The sequence below is a fragment of the Entelurus aequoreus genome, linkage group LG04, assembly GCF_033978785.1.
Source record: "Entelurus aequoreus isolate RoL-2023_Sb linkage group LG04, RoL_Eaeq_v1.1, whole genome shotgun sequence".
In the NCBI taxonomy this organism is placed as follows: domain Eukaryota; kingdom Metazoa; phylum Chordata; class Actinopteri; order Syngnathiformes; family Syngnathidae; genus Entelurus; species Entelurus aequoreus.
In genome coordinates, this window is record NC_084734.1 from 30,823,491 (window position 1) to 30,848,103 (window position 24,613).

The following is a 24,613-nucleotide window of genomic DNA, read 5'->3' on the forward strand; positions in this document are numbered from 1 at the left end:
CAAAGAATGGCTTCAGGACAACTATGGAAATGTCCTTTAGTGGCCCAGCCAGAGCCCAGATTTGAAACCGATTGAACATCTGTGAAGATATCTGAAAATAGCTGTGCACCGACGTTTCCCATCCAACCTGATGGAGCTTGAGAGGTGCTGCAAAGAAAAATGGGTGAAACTGCCCAAAGATAGGTGTGCCAAGCCTGTGGCATCGTATAAAAAATACTTGAGGCTGTAATTGCTACCAGAGGTGCATCAACAAAGTATTGAGAAAAGGCTGTGAATACTTATGTACATGTGATTTCTTAGTTTTTTGTAATTTTTGATAAGTCTGCAAATTAAAAAAAAACTAAAAAAAACTTTTTTTACATTGTCATTATGGGATATTGTGTGTAGAATTTTGAGGACAAAAAGGAATTTATTCAATTTTGGAATAATGCTGAAACCTAACAAAATGTGGAAAACATGAAGCCCTGTGAATATGTCTGGATGCACTGTATATTCATATTCATCACAAGAAGAAGAAGTCTGTAAATTGTTAGTTGCTTTGGGCGAGTACATGTGGCGAGAAAGCGGTGAGTGACAAGCCTGGCCGCTTAACAAAAATGTCAGGCCGATGAGTTCACTCTAATTAGTAGGTATGGAACATGACACGGTAATTATGATAACTGTAGTAAAACTCCCTACGGTTAATATTACCCTTTTAAATCAAAATGACAAATTACACATTTTAATAAACGAATGGACCGACTAACGTTAGCTTGCTTGGCTTAAATGCTAACATTAACACTAGAGATATTAACGTCTTTTCCACATTAAAAAATACATATTTTAACACTCAAATGAAAATAATATTGCTCTTATGAAGCCAGAACAATAGTTAATGATTCTTCTTCTGCTAAGAAAGTATATTGTGTGGGTCTATTTATTTTAGATATTTAAAAACAAAACAAAACTTGGTTAATATATTTTAGTGTGTGTCAAAGTACTTTTTGAGCACATTCAACATTACCCAGATAATAATGATAACTGTAATTATTTTGGTCACAATAACTGTGATATGATATTTTATATATGATTGCATTCTTACTAATTAATAGTTATGAAAAATATAGACATTAAAAAAAATATTGTCTGTTATACCACTAATGGTAACATAAGCTAGCTGGTGGTGTTTGATATATTTTTAGTTGCAAAAAGCCCATTTAGAAATCATAACAACTTTTATTGTTTCTTCTGCCAATAATCTTAACTTCTTTGTGTGTGTGTTGCTTATTTATTTACTTGTTGTTGTTTTTTTTAAATACACATCGGTTAAACAATTTTAGTGAATGTATAAGTGTTTCTTGAGCACATTCAACAATACTGTGATTATGATGATGATTATTTTGGCCACAATAACCATGATATGAAATTTTCATTTTGATACATTCATAGTTCAGGAGCGTGCAAAGTAGACCGGGGGGGCGACATCCAGGAAACGTTTTGTAGAAAAGGACCTTTCGGTGCAGTTGTGTTTTGCGTTATTTTGGTGACAGAAAAGCAAACCCAAATAAGCAACCACGCATTCAAATACAAGCCCAAAACACTTTGTAAGTGCTGGTGATAACTCACAGCCACATTGGATAGAAATAACTTTGTTTTTGTGTGTAGGGAGCAACCCGTCATGACTTCAAAGCTAAACTTGCTATTGAATCAATTAATCAAAAATGATTTATATAGCCCTTAAAGGCCTACTGAAATGACATTGTCTTATTTAAACGGGGATAGCAGGTCCATTTATGTGTCATACTTGATCATTTCGCGATATTGCCATATTTTTGCTGAAAGGATTTAGTAGAGAACATCGACGATAAAGTTTGCAACTTTTGGTCGCTGATAAAAAAGCCTTGCCTGTACCGGAAGTAGCGTGACGTCACAGGTTGTGGAGCGCCTCACATCTGCACATTGTTTACAATCATTCCCACCAGCAGCGAGAGCGATTCGGACTGAGAAAGCGACAATTACCCCATTAATTTGAGCGAGGATGAAAGATTTGTGGATGAGGAAAGTGAGAGTGAAGGATTAGAGGGCAGTGGAAGCGATTCAGATAGGGAAGATGCTGTGAGAGGCGGGTGGGACCTGATATTCAGCTGGGAATGACTAAAACAGTAAATAAACACAAGACATATATACTGTATACTCTATTAGCCACAACACAACCAGGCTTATATTTAATATGCCACAAATTAATCCGCATAACAAACAACTCCGCCCTCCCGTCCATATAACCCGCCAATACAACTCAAACACCCGCACAACACACTCAATCCCACAGCCCAAAGTACCGTTCACCTCCATAAAGTTCATACAGCACATATATTTCCCCAAAGTTACGTACGTGACATGCACATAGCGGCACGCACGTACGGGCAAGCGATCAAATGTTTGGAAGCAGCAGCCCGGTACTCACGGTAGCGCGTCTGCTATCCAACTCAAAGTCCTCCTGGTAAGAGTCCAGCCGGCCGCTAATACACCGATCCCACCTACAGATTTCTTCTTTGCTGTCTTCATTGTTCATTGAACAAATTGCAAAAGATTCACCAACACAGATGTCCAGAATACTGTGGAATTTTGCGATGAAAACAGACGACTTAATAGCTGGCCACAATGGTGTCCCAATATGTCCGCACAATCCGTGACGTCACGCGCAAACGTCATCATACCGAGACGTTTTCAGCAGAATATTTCGCGGGATATTTAAAATTGCACTTTACTAATCTAACCCGGCCGTATTGGCATGTGTTGCAATGTTAAGATTTAATCATTGATGTATAAACTATCAGACTGCGCGGTCGGTAGTAGTGGGTTTCAGTAGGCCTTTAACTTTAGTTTCTCAAATGACTTTACGAACTCACAACAACCTCCCCTGAGCTAACCTCACGTTCTATCCATTATGCTCTCTATTTGTTCCTGTGACTCAACGTCAGTTCAAACGCTATGTTATGGACTAAGGGTCACAAAGGACGCAAAAAAAGGGAAACTTTAGTTAACTCGCTATTTTCGTGTTAACTTTGACAGGCCTAATTTGACTGTAATTTAAATTTGTATATATTGTCCCATTACAGCAAAGTCATTTAAGGATGTTGATTAAAAAACAAAAAACAAGTATAAACAATCTAACTAGCAGCTTGTTATATCTATTTCTGCGCGTTTACTATTCCTCCCATGCTCTTAATTTGCATGTGAATGAGCAATTGCATTCATCAAATAACTGTGGATTATTTTGGGGGGTTTTTCATTGCTTGAAAATGTGAAAGGCAGAGACTAGCTGGTATGGTAGAAAAACGCTAAAGACGAAAGCAACGACACCTCTGCTGGTTGCAGCCAAGTTGCTTCAAGACACGCACGGTTCACGCGAGGTGTGTCATCCTGCTTCTATAACCTGTTGCTGGTGTTTCACCACACTTCTCCCCCTTCCATGCCAGCTCATTAGGGCTCCAAAGCCACGTTGCCCAATCTACCTTCTGACCCCTCGCATGACAGGATTTACTAAGACAAAAAAACACGCCGAAAGAGTGCAGGTTAATAACCCTTTCGAGCTACCACAGGGTTTCTCGTCATAGGGACTGAAACGTTTCATCCTTTCCTTTTTTGGAAGTACATCAGGTCACAGAACAGTAAACTTCTTACTTGTAACTTGAAATGGAAGAGTGTTACTTTGGTTCAGTTTGGCTCAATTTTATGAAACGATGTTGTTACGCCTTGCATTTTCAGGTTTTAAAGCAATTGATGTAATCTGTTTTTTTCTCTTTTTAATGTAATCTAGAGGTCATGTTTTAGATGGGACCTATTATGCAAAACCAGAGGCGGGCCGTGCGTTTCTCACCTAGGCCTTCAGTGATGTCCTACTTAGTCCGACTTCACCTCTCATAATGCATACGGCTGGAGATACTATACAGAAACACATTTGCACACTACTGCATATTGAATCGCCTCAACAGTGGACAAAAGGGTCTATTTTTCGGCACATTTAACACTCAATAAACCCTCTTCAGCAATTAAAACATATCTAACGTGGTACTGTCAAAATTAAAATAATTTTATAAAACAAATGAAACATGAAAAAATAAAGAAATAAAATATTTGAACTCACAATTTGTAGAACCCATCCGACGCCGTATAAGCCAGTGATACCGTCGCAGTCGGTTGATTCGTGTGAAAGTGGCGGGGAAACCATATCGCCGCCGGTGTTGTGCCAAAATGTGATTGCCTGCCAAACATTGATTTCCTTCGCGGGAGCGGGCACCGCTCGCTAAACCTGCATTGCTTGGCTTCGTCTGTCCAGAGCGGATTACTAGGTGTAAGACAAACACTTTGTCTTTGTGGTTATTGTACCAGTAAGTTTTTTGTGGCTTTCTATGGCTCGTATGGATCCGGTGCCACTTCCTGTTTTTGGTATTGGTAATTTTGATTGGATACTCACTTGGCAATCCCAAGTGAGTATCCAATCACAGCGTTAGAATCAGAATCAGAATCAGAATCAGAATCCGAAGAGTTTTTATTGCCATTGTTTGAGAACGGGTTCACAAACTAGGAATTTTACTTGACGCAATCGTGCAACATAAAACACATACAACCCAGAATGGAATAACATGCGCTGTAACTGAGCTATGAGCTGTAACGGAGCTGAGCAAGCGGAAGCACAATTTACGCACAAAAACAATCAAAACAGAGCGCACTATAGCACCGAGGCAGCCGTGATCGGCGCCATGATGATCATTTAGGGCATCTAGAAGGCCTTACTGACCACATCTCGTGATCTCATTGGCTATCGCAATTGTCTATCACCTCTATGTGTCCGTTTACTTATAGTGCAAAGATGCTCGCATTGTTGATTTCATACAGCATGGCAACATAAGCTAGCTGAATTCCGATTGGAGATGAACTCTAAACTAAAAACTACAGCATTGGAAGGAGCATAATATGACATGAAGAGAATATGAATAATTTTAGATATTTAGGAAAAGTAAATTAAAAATTACTTTTATCTTTAATTATGATCATGATTTCTGGTTATGTTAGGCCAGCAGAGAAGGCCTTGCTGGCCCTGACGGCACACCACTGTGCTAACTGTATTTGGGATCTGCATAAGTCCCGGAAATGTTAAATCTAACCATGGAGGCATGGCGGTAATGTTTATAAAACAGTCTTGCCTTCCTCCAAATGAGCCGTTTGGAATTTGCCCCATTTGTGATGTTTTTTCCCATTGATGACATCAGCGGATATCTCCATATATGGTCAAATTTTACCCAAAGAGTTTTCCAGGAGTACGTCATTGTAGTCCAATGTTGTAGTCAATAAGTTCCTTCTTTTTCTCCATTGTTGCCTATTCTAATACAAAATAGCGTATATTTCTAACTTATAGCTCAGGGTTTCCCCTACATGTAGTTGATTGTGGCGCATGGCCACAGCTAAATAGAGGCCTCCACACCTTTAAAAAAGAGGGTTTTCTACATTAAAACAAATTTAGGTAATATTATGCAAGCTTATACAGTACGACCAATTCGCGACTAAAAATTAGAGACTTAGACTTCCTTTTATTGTCATTCAAATTTGAACATTGCAGTACAGATAAGAACAACATTTTGTTGCATTAGCTCATGGTAGTGCAGGATAAAAAAAACAATAAGGTGCAGATATAAATAAATACATTACTGTTATAGATTACTGTTACTGTTAGATTACTAAAAATAGATTGTGCGACTAGAAAAAATAAAACTGCACCACTTGTGCAAAAAACCGGACTTCAACTCTCTCATTCTCATTTTGCTCCTAAAACAAATCCATACAAAGTGGATCAAATAGAGTAAGATTTGGGGAAATTAAACATTGTTGTCAACAAACCATGCTTGCGCTATATCAACCTCTTTGCATAAATAAAAACACTTCTATGTATCAACTACCTCATTTGTCATCTCCAATGTTCACTTTCTTTAAATTTGCACAGAAGACAATCATTTTCACAGAACTATACCAATGTGCTGTGTCTAATGCAGCATTTTAAGTGGGGTTACCGATTGGGTATTTTACTCCTATTTGTTTTATGTTGGGTCGAGGGGGAGGAGTCGCATCCCCGCTTTACCGCGTACCTCTTGCTTGGTATACTTGCTCGCCTAACAGAATTGCTATTGCGACACCCATTGGACACATTTAGAACAGCAGTTTCTTTAATGTAAAAATGCAGCTCAATTTTACACTTAGCAAACTCATCGCGTGGGGTCGCTGGAGCCTATCTCAGCTGCATTCGGGCGGTAGGCGGGGTACACTCTGGACAAGTCGCCACCTCATCGCAGGGTCAACACAGATAGATAGACAGACAACATTCACACTCACATTCACACACTAGGGCCAATTTAGTGTTGCCAATCAACTTATCCCCAGGTGCATGTCTTTGGAGGTGGGAGGAAGCTGGAGTACCCGGAGGGAACCCACGCAGTCACGGGGAGAACATGCAAACTCCACACAGAAAGATCCCGAGCCTGGGATTGAACTCAGGACTACTCAGGACCTTCGTATTGTGAGGCACAGGCACTAACCCCTCTTCCACCGTGCTGCCAGTGTTATTCATGTTGTGACAAACAACAGTTTTGTTTAAGTTAATTCAGACACATTTTCAACATAAATCAATACATCTGTTATTATAACCATATCATACCATACCACCAGCAAATTAATGTAACATTTTTAGAAAATTAAGAATATAAGAACTAGAAAGAAATACGTGTTTTTAAATATGCGAAGCTGTTTGCATATTGCTCTCAGTTACAAAATGATAAGAGAACCACCGGCTAGCTTATGTTGCCAATAGTAGTTACGTCAATACGTGCTAGAAGCCATAAGTGGTCGAGATATAATGTTTAAAAGCCCCTTTTAGTGGGACCCACTGAAATTTCCCAGAACCGACTATTAGGGTTGTACGGTATACCAGTACTAGTATAGTATCGCGGTACTAATGAATCAAAAACGGTACTATACTCTGTTTGAAAAGTACTGGTTTTCCAATTGATCTATTTATTTATTTTTTTAACGGGCATGACGGCGCGCTGTCACGTCATGCCCCTTTTACGAGCAGAGTAGCGTTTTCGGCAGCGCACATTCACGGAGTACTTACAAGCAGACACAGTGTGTAGACAGAAAAGGGAGAATGGACGCAGTTTGGCCTAAAAATTGACGATAAAGGTGAAGCTACAACACTCAGGAAGAGGTGCTTTAAGACATGGCTAGCTAGCTAGCAGCGAACATTCATCCGCAGTCGGCAGTGTTTTAGCTACTTCTAAATGACTAATCCTCACCTCCATGGCGACGAATAAAGTCATTTTTTTACAAGTATCATCCCTGCAGGATGGGGAATAGCTAAACATGCTTCACTACACACCGTAGGAGGATACAACAGCTCACCGGCGTCACCGCTAACAAAAGCTAGCGTGCCTGAATTTAAACAAATGCCATGGATGGATCTACACCTGACATCCACTGTAATGATACCAAGTACAAGTGCGTATCTAGTCGATACTGCTATAATTACATCAATATTTTTTATCGTCACAAAATCTTTTTTTGTTTTTTAAAAATTCATATTATGAATGAGGACTTAGAATATGACCAATGTATGATTCTGTAACTACTTGGTATCATATTGATACTTAAATTTGTGGTATCATCCAAAACTAAGGTAAAGAAGAATAAGTGATTATTACATTTTAACAGAAGTGTAGATAGAACATGTTGACAGGGAAAATAACCAGATATTAACAGTAAATGAACAAGTGGATTAATAATCCATTAATCCATTAATTTACAGCTTGTCCTTTATAATTTTGACAAAATAATACAATGATAAATTACACAATATGTTACTGCATATGTCAGCAGACAATTTAGGAGCCTTTGTTTCCTTACTTACTACGAAAAGACAAGTTGTCTATTATGTTCACTATTCTATTTAAGGCCAACATTGTTATTTGATCGCAATAAGAAACATATGTTTATGTACCGTAAGATTTTTTGTTAAAATAAAGCCAATAATGCCATTTTTTTGTGGTCCCCTTTTTTTTTTAGAAAAATATCAAAAAGTATCGAAATACATTTTGGTACTGGTACCAAAATATTGGTATTGGGACAACCCTACCGACTATAGAACTCACTCTATTGACAACCTATCAACATGATTGGTCATTCTGGCATGTGTATGAGTAGCATTATAATCAGTAATGTAATTGCATGTGATGTCAGTCATGTTATGTAAATGTATGTGTAGTAACACACGTGTGTACGGCATGACATAGTATGACTTAACCATAAAAAAACTATGGGAAGGGGATGTTTAATTGAGGGTTGCATTAGGGCTTATGATAGCACTTTATACTGTATGTATGAGTGCACATGTACAACCTCGAGAAGTATAATGGGTACAAAATGGACGTATGGATATTGTATAATTAGATACATACTGTATGTAGTCTATTATTTAAGCACTATGGGCCATAATTACTTTAAAAACATCTCAGATATCATTAAAATGTTCCTCTATGCTTTATTTAAAAAAAACAAAAAAAAAACATGTATCTCAATCGCATGCCAGCAGAAGCACTATAGCTGGTCATGCACCACAGTTGGTACTCGGTAAAAGAAGAGAAAAAATGATTAGTAGAAAGTAGGGATGTAAATCTCTTTGTGATGGACGGTTCAACTCGCATCTCGATACATGGGTTACGATGCGATTCAAAAACGATGTATTTATAACACAGAATGATTCTATGCGATTCCATTTAGTGTATGACCAATTCAATAATGTGTTATGTTAGACGATAAATCGTTAGGACCTTGACACGAAGCGCTCAGACTAAATCTGTCCAATCTAAGTTTATGAGCATGAACTGATTAAAACTACTCGAATGAGAGGTCAAACATCTTCTCAGACAACTGATCAGTTAAATGCCATGAGAATAACAATAACCTGATCAATTAGAACACCAATAGGCACATGTATCTTCAAATATTAAAAAAAGCCCATTCTATAATATGAAGTTTCACCATAGCTGCCACGCTATCGGCACACTTTTTGGTCTTTTTGTATTTTGTATTTCATGGACAATAAATCAATGTCTCACCTGCACCTCGCCTCCGGAGTTCCTGCTGCATCTTGGGAAAATGATCTGCGCAGTAAAATGCGACCCCGTCGTTACAAAAATATGCATTTAGGCTCTAATTTTGGGGGTTATAGTTTTATTTGATAACTCAATTAATTGAACAAACTAATCGATAGACTACTCGATTACAAAAATGATATAAAGCTCCAGCCGTGTACGTCATACGTCAGCAGCCACGAGGAGCTTTTGTAACCTTTAAAGGCCTATTGAAATGAATGTTTTTTATTTAAACGGGGATAGCAGATCCATTCTATGTGTCATACTTGATCATTTCGCGATATTGCCATATTTTTGCTGAAAGGATTTAGTAGAGAACATCGACGATAAAATTTTGGTCGCTGATAAAAAAGCCTTGCCTGTACCGGAAGTAGCGTGACGTCACAGGTTGAAGGGCTCCTCACATTTCCCCATTGTTTACACCAGCAGCGAGAGCGATTCGGACCGAGACAGCGACGATTACCCCATTAATTTGAGCGAGGATGAAAGATTTGTGGATGAGGACCGTGAGAGTGAAGGACTAGAGTGCAGTGCAGGACGTATATTTTTTCGCTCTGACCGTAACTTAGGTACAAGGGCTCATTGGATTCCACACTTTCTCCTTTTTCTATTGTGGATCACGGATTTGTATTTTAAACCACCTCGGATACTATATCCTCTTGAAAATGAGAGTCGAGGACGCAAAATGGACATTCACAGTGACTTTTATCTCCACGACAATACATCGGCGAAGCACTTTAGCTACGGAGCTAACGTGATAGCATCGGGCTTAACTGCAGATAGAAACAAAAGAAATAAACCCCTGACTGGAAGGATAGACAGAAAATCAACAATACTATTAAACCATGGACCTGTAACTACACGGTTAATGCTTTCCAGCCTGGCGAAGCTTAACAATGCTGTTGCTAATGACGCCATTGAAGCTAACTTAGCTACGGGACCTCACAGAGCTATGCTAAAAACATTAGCTATCCACCTACGCCGGCCCTCATCTGCTCATCAACACCCGTGCTCACCTGCGTTCCAGCGATCAACGGAGCGACAAAGGACTTCACCCGATCATCGATGCGGTCGGCGGCTAGCGTCGGATAGCGCGTCTGCTATCCAACTCATAAAGTCCTCCTGGTTGTGTTGCTGCAGCCAGCCGCTAATACACCGATCCCACCTACAGCTTTCTTCTTTGCAGTTTTCATTGTTCATTAAACAAATTGCAAAAGATTCACCAACACAGATGTCCAGAATACTGTGGAATTTTGCGATGAAAACAGAGCTTTTTGTATTGGATACAATGGTGTCCGAATACTTCCGTTTCAACCATTGACGTCACGCGCATACGTCATCATACATAGACGTTTTCAACCGGAAGTTTCGTGGGAAATTTAAAGTTGCACTTTATAAGTTAACCCGGCCGTATTGGCATGTGTTGCAATGTTAAGATTTCATCATTGATATATAAACTATCAGACTGCGTGGTCGGTAGTAGTGGGTTTCAGTAGGCCTTTAACCTGTTATGAAAAGGTTTTATTATATTTTATATAACAAATATCTTACAAGAATCGATTGGAGTCGAAAATTGTTTTGAATCATGAAACATTTCTGAATTGAATCGTCACCCCAAAAATCGCAATCGAATTAAATCGGGAGTTGTTGTAAGATTCACATCCCAAACATTTATCGTTAAACCCATAGTACCTAGACAAGTCTGAACACACTAAAAATATAGTGACTGATTTCTCCTGCTATGTTTTCATATTCTCTGGCAGACCAGCTACATATGAGCTGTTTTAAGCGGCCTTACGATGCATGCAGGGTAGTGATAATTCTATTTGTGCATTTGTTGCACACCGACCTTTAAATCATTTTTTTTAAACTGTTTTTGCGTGTTGTCAGGTCACTGGTGTGTATGAGTGAGAAGTGAGAAGTTGTGTGTTGCCACCTGTAGGTTTACATGTATAAGTATGTAGACTTAAAATACAAGACCTGTCTTTTTCAAACTTTGATGCTCTCAAGTTGCTGAGCTGAGGATTAGGCAACCTGCATGACTAATTTAGTCCAGAGGAAATTCCTTTTTTTTTTTTTTAAAGTTCCTGGAGTTTGTCACACTTTACCCACACCAGGCTCTCCTACTGTAGCACACTTTCACACCGCGACTACTCACTGCTCTCTTTAGTCTGAGGATTAGGATTGTTTTCTGAATAGCTTCAGAAAGAGAGAACACAAAACAGGAAAAACATTCACGTCCTCTCCTTTTTCAACCAAACGTTCAGGAACTTTATGTTCCTGTAGAAGTGTGTGGTTTGTGTTTCTACCGCATTTTAACGTTCAGGGTAGTTTATACAATTCAGGCTGATGACACATGGAGGAGTGGTTCAGTATATTTCTACACTGATACCATGTAAATAAACATTATTAGGTCCGAATTATTTTACTAGAAAGTAAGTAAATGAAATACAAAGCAATAATATACAAAACGATATGATTTGAAAAATAAAGTGTACCGAATTGTTCATAGAAAGTCAGGCTTTTGTTCACAATGTCCAACAGTCAGAAAGCTGTCCTCCCTGTAAATGATAAATTCATGAGGGTCCATTTCAGTTGTAAATAACAATATGTAAATAATAAATGTCAGTGTTTATCTCACGCCGACAACACAAACACATCGGCTTTAGCGTTAGCTTGTTAGCATTAGCATTCTGTTTACTCTTTTTGAGGCTAATAGTTACACAAATGGAGTGTAACATGTTGTAAACGTAGTCAGTAATAAAATAAATAATTATTATTTGATGTCATTTACCTTTTTGCCGCTTGTGTGCTGCCTCCTTTATTTCACATTTATCCAACAAAGTCTCAGAGTATTAGTAAGCAGCTAAAGTCACCGTTTCGAAGTCTGGCTGAATACTTTTATATTTTTCTGTAAATACGTTTAAAAGAGTTTGTCCACTTCTCAAAGCTTAGCGTACCAAAATGAAGTTTGTAAAAAAGAATAAACAACATTAAACTGCATATAGTTTACAGACTAAGGCTGAGTAAAAACACTGCAAGATAGTTCCACGGATCAACGTTCTTCAACACACAGATGCCCCACAAAAGTTCCTTTTTTTTTTTTCTCTCCGTTGTGAAGTTTATTGTAATAGAAATACACAGGAAATAAGAAATAAAGAAGTCGTCCTCACATACTGCGCAATGCTGGCCGTTTGTTCAAAAAATAAGTTTTAGGAACTCCCCGAACTGTGTTCAACCATTTAGTAGTCGACACCACAGCCCGCCCCTCGAAAGTACCAGGAACGTTCCAAAAGTCCCACCTAGTTGGCAGGAACCAAAAATAGTTCCTAAAGAACTAAATCTACCCAGGTAGTTTATGGTGGAAACACAGGGGGAACTTTATTTAGCCGGGTAAATGGGAAAGTTCCTATTAAAAGTTCCTGCGGTGGAAAAGAGCCTCATTACACCTTCTCTATGGGAACTGACTTGTTTGTTCAGTTGCTGTCGTGAACAAATAGAGCTGCACTACAAATCTGCAGAAATGTCACTCTTACTTTTAGCTCCAAATATGGTTCATGATAACCACAGTGTGTCGTATGTTGGATGGAGGTCAACGTGTTGTCATGTTTTTGTTATTCTAAGGGGGAACCAGTTGTTGTCAACAGTGCATGTGGCAGATGCACGCAAACGTCACCTGTCGCTGGCCTTTTTATGGACGAGCTCCTAACGACTTTTCTCACGTTCCCATCAGGTGTTTGCATGTGTTTGGGCCCTCAGCGCCCCAAAGGTGAAAATAAGGACGGCAGCACCTCTACTTCCTCTTTCGCTTTTCACTGTCGTACCCTCTTCTGCCGCCGCCTTGTATTTTTTCTTCTTTTAGTTGAGTTTTTTCAAGCTTTCTGTCATGAATTTAAGTAATTGGATGTCATGGAGAAAGCACAACGTCTTCAAGAGGAAACGAAAGCCTGAAATAAAACTGGTTCTCGGTAAGTGAGAGACTCCACTTGAACGGTTATCCACTATTCCACTGTCTGTACTGTAAAAGTCCTCGCAATGCAACAGTTACCGTGATATATATTTCAGCTTCACCTAACAGAGTAGTCCTCTGTATTTTCACCATGCTCTCAGTTCTAGTGCAGTAAATGGCGTTGTACTGTAGTGCACATGGTTTTATGTTGTTGTCTGCTACAATGCTACCACAAGCAGCCCGATTATTATCCATGGGGAGAGAGTGGAGCAGGGGTCCTCCTATAAGTACTTGGGTATTTGTTTTGATTCCCAGTTAACTTGGGCCAACTAAGTTGACTCTGTTTGCGCCTGCACTTTCTAAGGAGGCTCAGGGTCCACGGTGTGGCAAGCAGTATTATGATGTTGTTTTATAAGGCAAACATTGAATCTGGCATCTCCACATGGTTTTGAAATCTGTCTGTCAAACTCAAAACCCAACTTCAAAACCTTATCAAGAGGGCTGGTAAAATGATTGGCATGCAGCCCCCTTGTTCCCTTCAAGAAATATTTGGCAAGACCGTGAGGAAGCAGGGTCTTAAAATCACCTGTGACCCACACCACATACTTCCTAGTGAAATTGTGTTGATGCCAAATGGTAAATGGTACAGAAGAGCAACATATAAACTCAACAGGTATAGATTATCCTTTGTCCCACTGGCAATCAAAGCATATAACAACAGAAAACTACTGTAATAACCGGATGCAATAATGAGTGCAGTATTAGGATAGTGCAATACGAGAGGTGTGCATTACAGGGGGAGTGTAATGTGTGATCTCATAACTAACTGATATACCTGCGCACTGTTCATTGTCGTCACTGTATTGTCGGATGAACTGTATGTATGTACACTACCGTTCAAAAGTTTGGGGTCACCCAAACAATTTTGTGGAATAGCCTTCATTTCTAAGAACAAGAACAGACTGTCGAGTTTCAGATAAAAGTTATCTTTTTCTGGCCATTTTGAGCGTTTAATTGACCCCACAAATGTGATGCTCCAGAAACTCAATCTGCTCAAAGGAAAGTCAGTTTTGTAGCTTCTGTAACAAGCTAAACTGTTTTCAGATGTGTGAACATGATTGCACAAGGGTTTTCTAATCATCAATTAGCCTTCTGAGCCAATGAGCAAACACACTGTACCTTTAGAACAGTGGAGTGATAGTTTCTGGAAATGGGCCTCTATACACCTATGTAGATATTGCACCAAAAACCAGACATTTGCAGCTAGAATAGTCATTTACCACATTAGCGATGTATAGAGTGTATTTCTTTAAAGTCAAGACTAGTTTAAAGTTATCTTCATTGAAAAGTACAGTGCTTTTCCTTCAAAAATAAGGACATTTCAATGTGACCCCAAACTTTTGAACGGTAGTGTATGTATGTATGTCGCTGTGTCTTGATGTCCAAGACAAATTTCCCCTCGGAGACAATAAATCTAATTATTATTATTAACCTGCAAACCGAGCGTTAACCACCCTGTGTTGTGTCTGCGTGTTGATCTTTTTAACCATCTTGCTGCTTGCTTCTCATTCCATCCTGTTGCATGCTGGGCTGCCTCTGAACACTGACTTTATCTGTGTTCATCCCTCCCCAACCTCATTCCATGATGCATCATGGTTCCCCCACCCCTCGGCCTGTCCTGTCCTGTTCTGCCTCTCCGCTCTTTGCTGCTGCATTCCTCTCACTGTCTGGTCAAGGAACAAGCAGAGGGCTGGAATGTCCTAAACTACCATGTAGTGAGACTTTGGGTCTGTTTTTGCTACCTGCTTTGTTGACCTGTGCTGAAAGATGGCAGAACACGGGCTCAGACTCCGAGGTAGGAACTCTTAAGAGGTGTCTGCTGCAGCTGGGGTAGCACACAGTAGCTGATCTCTTGATAACATTTGCATCAGGGATTATCTTGTATCTACATTTAAAAACCAATATTACAGAACTGCAACTCCAAAATATTTAAGAGTAGTCTGTGTACAACTTGTATGGCAGTGTATGTAGAGTTATCCAAAAGACTCAACGCAGCCATTATTGTCTAAATAGTTGACAGAAACCGGGGCTGTGTGGCAGTTTTCCAACGTGCTGAGGAGCCCAAACACAACTCCAAGAAAAAGTACCTTTCTGAGGAATGGACAACCTGTGGGACATCCTCAAGTTGAAGGAGTAATTAGGGATGGTGGAGGAGCGCAAGGTTTTCTAACATCCACCAAATGCTCCCGTGATATCATTACGGAGGAGTGGAAGAGGTTTCCACTAACATCCTGAATTCCAAGCACAAGAGAATAAAAACATTGCTTTATAACTCTCAATTAGGGCTTCACAATTAATCAAATTTTAATCATGATCAGGACAATGGCTGCCGCAGTAAGTAAGGGTGATCATCCGTGATATTAACATTTAAAAAGCAGGCTAAGCTGCACATTAAATCAAGCGATTTCACAGTGGAAACGGCAGTAGAGGCAACAGCAACTCGTCTTAAAGCCCTGAGAAGGGGCTCCTCTCATGCTACAGGCCATTGTGTGTTTGCACAGAACTCCATGACTGCACCGATCACATCACAGGCTGGCATTAACAGAATTGTCCAGTCCCACTACAAGGACTAATGGCTAAATACTGGAGACATTTTTCCGTCGAGTGCTAACACATTGGAACATATGCATCCCCTGCATGAATATGAATACTGGAAATGCGGGAATGTAATTGCACAGGGAATAACTGTCACGTGAGTACAATCGTTACACTAAATATCGCTATATTTTTTCATTTAATATTCATTTTTCACACTACGGACGATCAAATGTATGATTGGGTCGAGGCTGTTGTTTTAATGGCCCTGAAAAAACCCCATCAAAAATTACAAATAGAGCTAAAGGCATCATGTAATGAGAAACATATAACATTTTAAAACTGCCGTATTTTTCGGACAATAAGGCACACTTAAAATCCTTTCATTTTCTCAAAACTCGACAGTGTGCATTATAACCCGGTGCGCCTAATGTACGAAATAATTTTGGTTGAGCTTACTGACCTCGAAGCTATTTTATTTAGTACAAGGTGAAATGATACGTGTGACCAGTAGATGGCAGTCACACATAAGAGATATGTGTAGACTGCAATATGACTCAAGTAAACAACACAAAATTTTGACATGTTCCATTGAAAATATAGAACATTACACACGGCGCTCAAAAATCCATCAAAATGTTTTAGTATGACTTTGGTAAGCTATGAAGCCGCACCGCTTGATGGATTGTACTGTGCTTCATTATTATTGTGTATTATTATGGTGTGTGTATAAGGTAAGACATATTATCTGGCGTTTTGTTTCGCAATATTATGCAAAAGAGACTTTTCTTACCTTCTGGTACCTGCTGATCTGTATTTGAGATCTGCATAAGTCCTGAAAATTTGTGCGCGTCCGCCTTTGTAGTCTGTAGTCATCGTAGTCGATAAGCTTCTTCTCTTTCTCTATCTTCTTGTTATGGGACATTCATCCTCCGTTGTTGCCATTTCTAATATAAAGTAATATACAGTTCTTACTTATATCTAGGGCTAGGCGATATATCGATATACTCGATATATCGCGGGTTTGTCTCTGTGCGATATAGAAAATGACTATCGTGATATTCGAGTATACGTTCTCACGCAGTTGCTTTTAGCTGCGGGGCATTAAACTGCATGCGTTTCCCAGTCTTTCCTGTCTCTCCTTCTCACAGAGACTTAAAGCAAGCGCACCTTCTTACATACGTCACATACTGTCACGTGAGCAACGTCACACGCTCCCGCGGAGCAGACAGGTAGCGACATGGTAACGTTAGCTGTGATGCTAACAGCTAACGGTGTGGTTTGAGTGGTAATACGAGAGAAAGAAGGTGCGAATCTGGTAACAAATGGAGGAATAATTAATTCCCAAGAAAAACAGCACGAGGTCCATCGTCTGACGGTGGTTTGGCTTCAAGCGGGAATATGTCTTTACAGGTCAACATCTCCGTTCGGTGCCACACAAACTAAATGCCGAAGCAACTATTTCCACATCAACACCGTAGGACATATACTATTTGATATGCAGCTCATTTTTATGTGACACATATTGAAATATCTTGTGTGTCATCATGCACAAAAGTGCGCTTAATTTGTTTTAAACTATTGTAGTGGCGTTCCGTACCAAAAGTGCACTTTAATTTAGAGTTGTTTTGAAATGTCATCTTAGTGACATCATTCACAAAAGTGCACTAATAGCTTGTTTTAAAATGTCTCTGAAAATCTTGCACTTTCTGTTTTGGAAATGACATGAATGTTTGTGCCACTGCTTAAAGGCCTACTGAAACCCACTACTACCGACCACGCAGTCTGATAGTTTATATATCAATGATGAAATCTTAACATTGCAACACATGCCAATACGGCCGTGTTAACTTATAAAGTGCAATTTTAAATTTCCCGGGAAACTTCCGGCTGAAAACGTCTCGGTATGATGACGTTTGTGCGTGACGTCACGGGTTGAAGCAGACATTTTGGAATAGCACGGTGGCCAGCTTAAGTCGTCTGTTTTCACCACATAATTCCACAGTATTCTGGACATCTGTGTTGGTGAATCTTTTGCAATTTGTTCAATTAACAATGGAGACTGCAAAGAAGAAAGCTGTAGGTGGGATCGGTGTATTAGCGGCTGGCTGCAGCAACACAACCAGGAGGACTTTGAGTTGGATAGCAGCGCGCTACCGTGAGTACGCAGCTTTCTTCCAAACATTTGATCGCTTGCCCGTCCGTGCGTGCCGCTATGTGCATGTCACGTACATAACTTTAGGGAAATATATGTTTCTTGCCGACTCTGATGGCGGCCGGGGTGTCGTCGAAAGCTACAATGCCGTCCGCCGCCGCGCCGCTGTCCTCACCTGTCTGGGTTGACTTCCTCTGTCTCCGGGCCGCCGACCGCACCGATCATCGTGGTGAAGTCCTTCATCGCACCGTCGATCGCTGGAACGCAGGTGAGCACAGGTGTTGATGAGCAGATGAGGGCTGGCATAGGTGGAGAGCTAATGTTTTTAGCATAGCTCTGTCGAGGTCCCGTAGCTAAGTTAGCTTCAATGGCGTCGTTAGCAACAGCATTGCTAGGCTTCGCCAGGCTGGACAGCATTAACCGTGTGGTTACAGGTCCAGGGTTTGGTAGTATTGTTGATATCCTGTCTATCCTTCCAGTCAGGGGCTTATTTCTTCTGTTTCTATCTGCAGTTAAGCACAATGCTATCACGTTAGCTCCGTAGCTAAAGTGCTTCGCCGATGTATTGTCGTGGAGATAAAAGTCACTGTGAATGTCCATTTCGTGTTCTCGACTCTCATTTTCAAGAGGATATAGTATCCGAGGTGGTTTAAAATACAAATCCGTGATCCACAATAGAAAAAGGAGACCGTGTGGAATCCAATGAGCCCTTGTACCTAAGTTATGGTCAGAGTGAAAAAAGATATGTCCTGCACTGCACTCTAATCCTTCACTCTCACTTTCCTCATCCACAAATCTTTAATCCTGGCTCAAATTAATGGGGTAATTGTCGCTTTCTCGGTCCGAATCGCTCTAGCTGCTGGTGTAAACAATGTGCAAATGTGAGGAGCCCTTCAACCTGTGACGTCACGCTACTTCCGGTACAGGCAAGGCTTTTTTATCAGCGACCAAAAGTTGCGAACTTTATCGTCGATGTTCTCTACTAAATCCTTTCAGCAAAAATATGGCAATATCGCGAAATGATCAAGTGTGACACATAGAATGGATCTGCTATCCCCGTTTAAATAAAAACATTTCATTTCAGTAGGCCTTTAATAACTGTTTAATAAATACAGTTTTGCTTAATTGACTTAGTTGTGATTTCCCTCTCTGCATGAAAGTTTAAAATGAGCATATATTAATGCAGTATAAACAAGAATGTTTTAATGTAGACACATAAAATCATCATACTGCTGTGATTATATGTATCAAGTTTTCATTCAAGGCTAAGGCAAAATATCGAGATATATATCGTGTATCGCGATATGGCCTAAAAATATCGAGATATTAAAAAAAGGCCATATCGCCCACCCTATGGTCCGGAAAATACGGTAATAATAAACACAAACACAAAAAATACAGTACAAAATATTACATGGATAATGTTTATTTAGCCCTTGTATTAGACTATTTTATTACAAATGACATGATGATGTCACGTTCACGCCCCAACCTCCCCACATTCAGGGTCCCATTACCGTAAGTAGATTGCTGACACTGTTGTACCCTAGTAATGATTAATACTGATACATAATTGATAAAAAAAAAAAAAAAAATTCAATATTGATTAAATAATTGTGAATATTACTTTTCCCATAATCGTGCAGCACTACCAGCCCTACACTCCTTAGTCTTGCATGTATCGTTGTATGGAAAAATTGACATTCAAGAATCTTTGAAGCTTGAAGTCTTGAATGTTCATACTTTTGACCCAACTTGGGCGTGATTACTGTGAGGTGTACTCACTCGCTTCGCTCATTTTATTGACTCATTTTCAGCAAATAGTGACGGTATACACCTGTACAAGCTGTACACTGACTCCTCTAATGTATATCCAAGTTTCATTGACATTTGTGTTTTGCATAACAGGTAGGGCTAATTTTAACTCTGACAAAGTATACCAAAAACAAATGTCCACTGCGGAGGACGCTGGTTCTTGGGAGGTTTTACTGTAACTGTATACTGAAATAACAATTTTTCTATTCTTTCGTATGACCAGTGAACACGCACACATGCACACACTCCCAAGTTGTTTTTCAAGCTGTGCTGTTGTGCTACGAAAATGATGATTATGGTGGTGGTGAAAGGTTTTCTTTTGACAAATTCCCAGATTTTGGAGAGCAAAGCGTGCCAACAAGGCTATGCTAGGCTCAGGACAAGCTGAGACAAGTGACCATTGGAGGGAGGAGGAGGAATGTGTTTGGGAATTATGGGAATTTAATGCATTCTCCAACCTACAGAGGCAAAACAAGGGTATGATTGAGTTGTCTTTGGTTGTCGTGAGGGAGCTTTTGTTTGCAGTTGTTGTTTTAGTGACACACAATGGTTGATACCCGGACAGGTTAGGATTGTAGATTGTGTGTGTGTGTGTGTGTGTGTGTGTGTGTGTGTGTGTGTGTGTGTGTGTGTGTGTGTGTGTGTGTGTGTGTGTGTGTGTGTGTGTGTGTGTGTGTGTGTGTGTGTGTGTGTGTTTGTTCTTGTATTTTTACCCTTCTTGAGACATCAACAAGGAGAAGTACCTTCCATATGAGGACCGGTGAACAAGTTAGGACCGAAATCATGGTCCCAATACGGAAAACCATTGCATCTAATAGAGAGCCAAATACTAGAGTCCGTGAACATTGCTCCAAAGTCAGGATTTTTTTGTTGATTTAATGTGTATACAAAAGTAAACATTGACAGGTGCAAAGGCAGCAATATATGATAAAACAAGACGGCAGCTAAAGAAGGACTTCCCTATTCATCCCCGAAAAACCCCGCCAGTTGAACGGCTGATTTTACGACTTCCGGTGCTGACGTAAAACAGCCCGTGTTCCATATGTGACCATAGGATGAACAAATACACTACGGTACTTAGACTATAGTGGCCATTAACAGCTAGCTTCTACAGCTGGGTTGCCCAAAATGCGGCACAGGGGCCATCTGTGGTCCGTGACTCCTTTGTCATCGACCTTAAGCACATTACAAAAAACAAAAAATAAAGATCTCATTTGCACCCCTTGTGGTGAAATCTATCAAAATTAGGGTGGTCCCAAAAAGGAGGGATTTTTCAAATGGACTGTGTGTCGGTTTTAAAAGTGCTCCCCCTCTGGTCAACATGAAAAAACAAGTGTGCGTAAAAATTTTAAGTGCTCCCCCTCTGGCCAACATATACACTACCGTTCAAAAGTTTGGGGTCACATTGAAATGTCCTTATTGTTGAAGGAAAAGCACTGTACTTTTCAATGAAGATAACTTTAAACTAGTCTTAACTTTAAAGAAATACACTCTATACATTGCTAATGTAGTAAATGACTATTCTAGCTGCAAATGTCTGGTTTTTGGTGCAATATCTACATAGGTGTATAGAGGCCCATTTCCAGAAACTATCACTCCAGTGTTCTAATGGTACAATGTGTTTGCTCATTGGCTCAGAAGGCTAATTGATGATTAGAAAACCCTTGTGCAATCATGTTCACACATCTGAAAACAGTTTAGCTTGTTACAGAAGCTACAAAACTGACCTTCCTTTGAGCAGATTGAGTTTCTGGAGCATCACATTTGTGGGGTCAAATAAACGCTCAAAATGGCCAGAAAAGAGAACTTTCATCTGAAACTCGACAGTCTATTCTTGTTCTTAGAAATGAAGGCTATTCCACAAAATTGTTTGGGTGACCCCAAACTTTTGAACGGTAGTGTATAATAACGTGTGTATAAGAAATTGAAATGCGCCCCCTTTGGCCACAATTTATAAAAAAAATAAAATAGATATGTATATAGAGACATACTGTAATAACTTGAAGTAAATAATGAAGGTTAAAAACCAATTACAAACAAAAAGCAGTCTTATTCTCACAATGTGTCGACTTTTTTCTTATAAAATTGGGAACAATTTCTCCTATTCTTTCTGTTTCTGGAATATTGCAATATTTTCTCTTCAAATGATTACTTTTTTATGTAAAATTATGACTTTTTAATGCAAAATGGTGACATTTGTCATATAAAATTCTGACTTTTATCACAATATTGCAAATGTTTATGACTTTTATCATAATTTTGACAATTAAAATTCAGATTATTATTATAATATTGCCAAAATTTTAAAGTGTTCTTATAAAATTGTGACTTTTGTAGAGTAAAATTATGACTCTTTTCATAAAATTGCCAAACCTTTAAGCTTTTCTTGTAAAATTGCCACTGTTATTGAGTAAAATTCGAACTTTTATCATAATATTGGACAAATGTTCAGTTTTTCTTGAAAAAGTTGGACTTCTGTTGAGTAAAATTATGACTTTTATTATAATATTGCTAAAATTCAAAGTTTTTCTTGTGAAGTTATGACCTTTTTTTTGTGAAGTTCCAACTCATTTTTCACAACAAGCTTTTTTTATATTTGCATAGTATGTATATATTATTAATGTTGTAAATACAAATCTTTATATATCTAGAAAGGGTGGCCCTAAAGAGGTAGGCATTTTTCGGAGGTCTGAAGAAGGTAACAAATACAAGAGTGTGTGTGTGTGTGTGTGTGTGTGTGTGTGTGTGTGTGTGTGTGTGTGTGTGTGTGTGTGTTTGCGTTCGTGCGTGCGGGGGTAAGCCTTGATTCCTATCAAGGTTTGGTGGGAAAACTGTCGCGTCATACCCGGTTCGACCTGTTACAAAAGGCTCCCCTATAGCCACCATGATGACTTGGAGACATCCAGGGTGGTTGCCACTGCCAGACACTTTAACTCCCAGCTGGTCATGTGACTTTCCACGCGGTTGATCAGTTAACCATAATATGTCATGATTTGGATATTTAAGTATTTATTGACACAATCACTGGGGTGGAACTATGCGGGGAGAAAGCGTGGCTCGCTTTACACTTGTCTGACCGTGTTTACACTGTGACGCTGCCGTGGAAACCAGCATACATGGTTTGTTTGATTTCCACCTCAGCACCTCCCTGCCTGAGGTCATGGGCTCTAGCCACCTGTGAAATATATATTTGGAAAATGTGTGTTATGTGTTCCCAGCTGGCCACTTTAGGGAATGTTTCTGTGAGTTTTCTTGGCCAGTCCTGTGGATTTTTTTTTTCGCTTCACAATCCTCTTAGGGATGTTTATGTAACTTTGATTGCTGGCTTGGAAAAACAGGAACAGTCTGGCAATGGGACAAATAATGGTTATGTTCCAGTACAATAAAATGATACTGGAATGATAGTAAGTTATTTTGCACTTTTTAGTTGTTCATAGCCTATATCAGGGGTGTCAAACGTGCGGGCCGGATTAGGCTTTCAAACAGGTTTTATCCGGCTTGCAGGATGAGTTTGCTAAGTATAAAAATGAACGAAATACATTTTTGAATGAAAGAAACCGCTGTTCTAAATGTGTCCACTAGGTGTCGCAATAGCAATTCTTTGTATCTTTGTAGATGATGCTATATATGTACAAAATATAAACCACATGATGTTAGTGCACCAGTCGAGGAAAATGAGCAAACTACATTCTGTAATTTGATTTTGATATTATTTTTTTATCTTGATAGATTGAAAATTAACACCAATGAGTTGACTGATGAACATTATCACATAATTTATTCCGAAAGTATAAACAATGACAAATAAGGATAGAATATCATTAACCACAACATGTAAGTGTAAAAAAACAACAACCCAACAACATTGTGATTTGTACATTTTCAGAATGTGCTTGTTCTATTCTTGAAAGAAAACAATCTGAAGTTGTCTTTATTTTTAAGTTATCGTGCCATGATTTTACCAGTCCGGCTCACTTGGGAGTAGATTTTTCTCCATGTGGCCCCCGATCTAAAATTAGTTTGACACCCCTGGCCTATGTACAGTATGCCATACCACATTAAAACATGGACTCCGGAGTATAGACTGTACCATTTGCCTCACATGGGGGAGATTATTGGCCCTGCGATGAGGTGTCACTTGTCCATGGTGTACCACGCCTACCGCCCTAATGCAGCTGGAATAGGCTCCAGCACCCCGAAAGGCACAAGCAGTAAGAAAATGGATGTATGGATGGGGATGGGGGAGATTATTCAACGCTAGGTTGGGCAAAATTTAATTTTTGCAAATATATAAAGACTAACAGGAATCCACTGTTTTGCTAGTGTAGCATTAACTATTCTTTTAAATGGAAACATGATGCAAATATAAGATCAAACCCGACTTATTTCTAATGTTATACCCTGTTTCTCTGAGAGGGAAGTAGAATGAATATATATCTATTTCCAATAGCTAACTGCAGCACTTTTATTATCACAAGGCTGTGCTGTGAAGTCATAAATTTTGACATTATTTGCTGTCTTCACGTTCACAATACGTAAAAGAGGAAGTTGGCTTGTAACCGGAAATACATAATTTGTGGCCTTCCTACAGTGTGTGAGTGTGTGTACATACTGTAGATTGTGAACGCGTGTCTGCTCAGTGGGCCGTAATAAGACACCGGTGGGATTTAGGCTGCCTGATGCAATCGGTACTTCATGTATGGCCGTCAGAGAAGCAAGTACTGCATTTTGAGCACTTGTTGTTGACGGTGTCAATCAAGACCAAGCAGAACTTTTGGTAAAGTTTTTGTATTGCATAGCGTTAGGTTGCCAAGGTGTCCTTAATGTAATGGTCAATGAGAATACATTGATATTGCTTTTGTAGCTTGAACACTGTATTTGGTGCAAATGAAAGTGGAATTAGGATTAAATATAGATATT

At 39.4% G+C, this 24,613-nt stretch overlaps 1 protein-coding gene across 4 annotated transcripts in view; it reads left to right on the forward strand.

The window, feature by feature from the left end:
* The window catches only part of utrn (utrophin), a 393,845-nt gene that overhangs the window by 25,955 nt on the left and 343,277 nt on the right, over positions 1 to 24,613 (forward strand). The window contains exon 1 of one of the 4 annotated variants that reach the window (XM_062044586.1): positions 14,866 to 14,983. The exons of the other annotated variants lie outside the window; for them this stretch is intronic. Within the exon in view, the coding sequence (XP_061900570.1) occupies positions 14,956 to 14,983 (28 nt within the window). The 5' untranslated portion in view covers positions 14,866 to 14,955. Of the gene's footprint in view, positions 1 to 14,865; positions 14,984 to 24,613 lie in introns of those variants that run through there. 4 annotated transcript variants of the gene reach the window in all.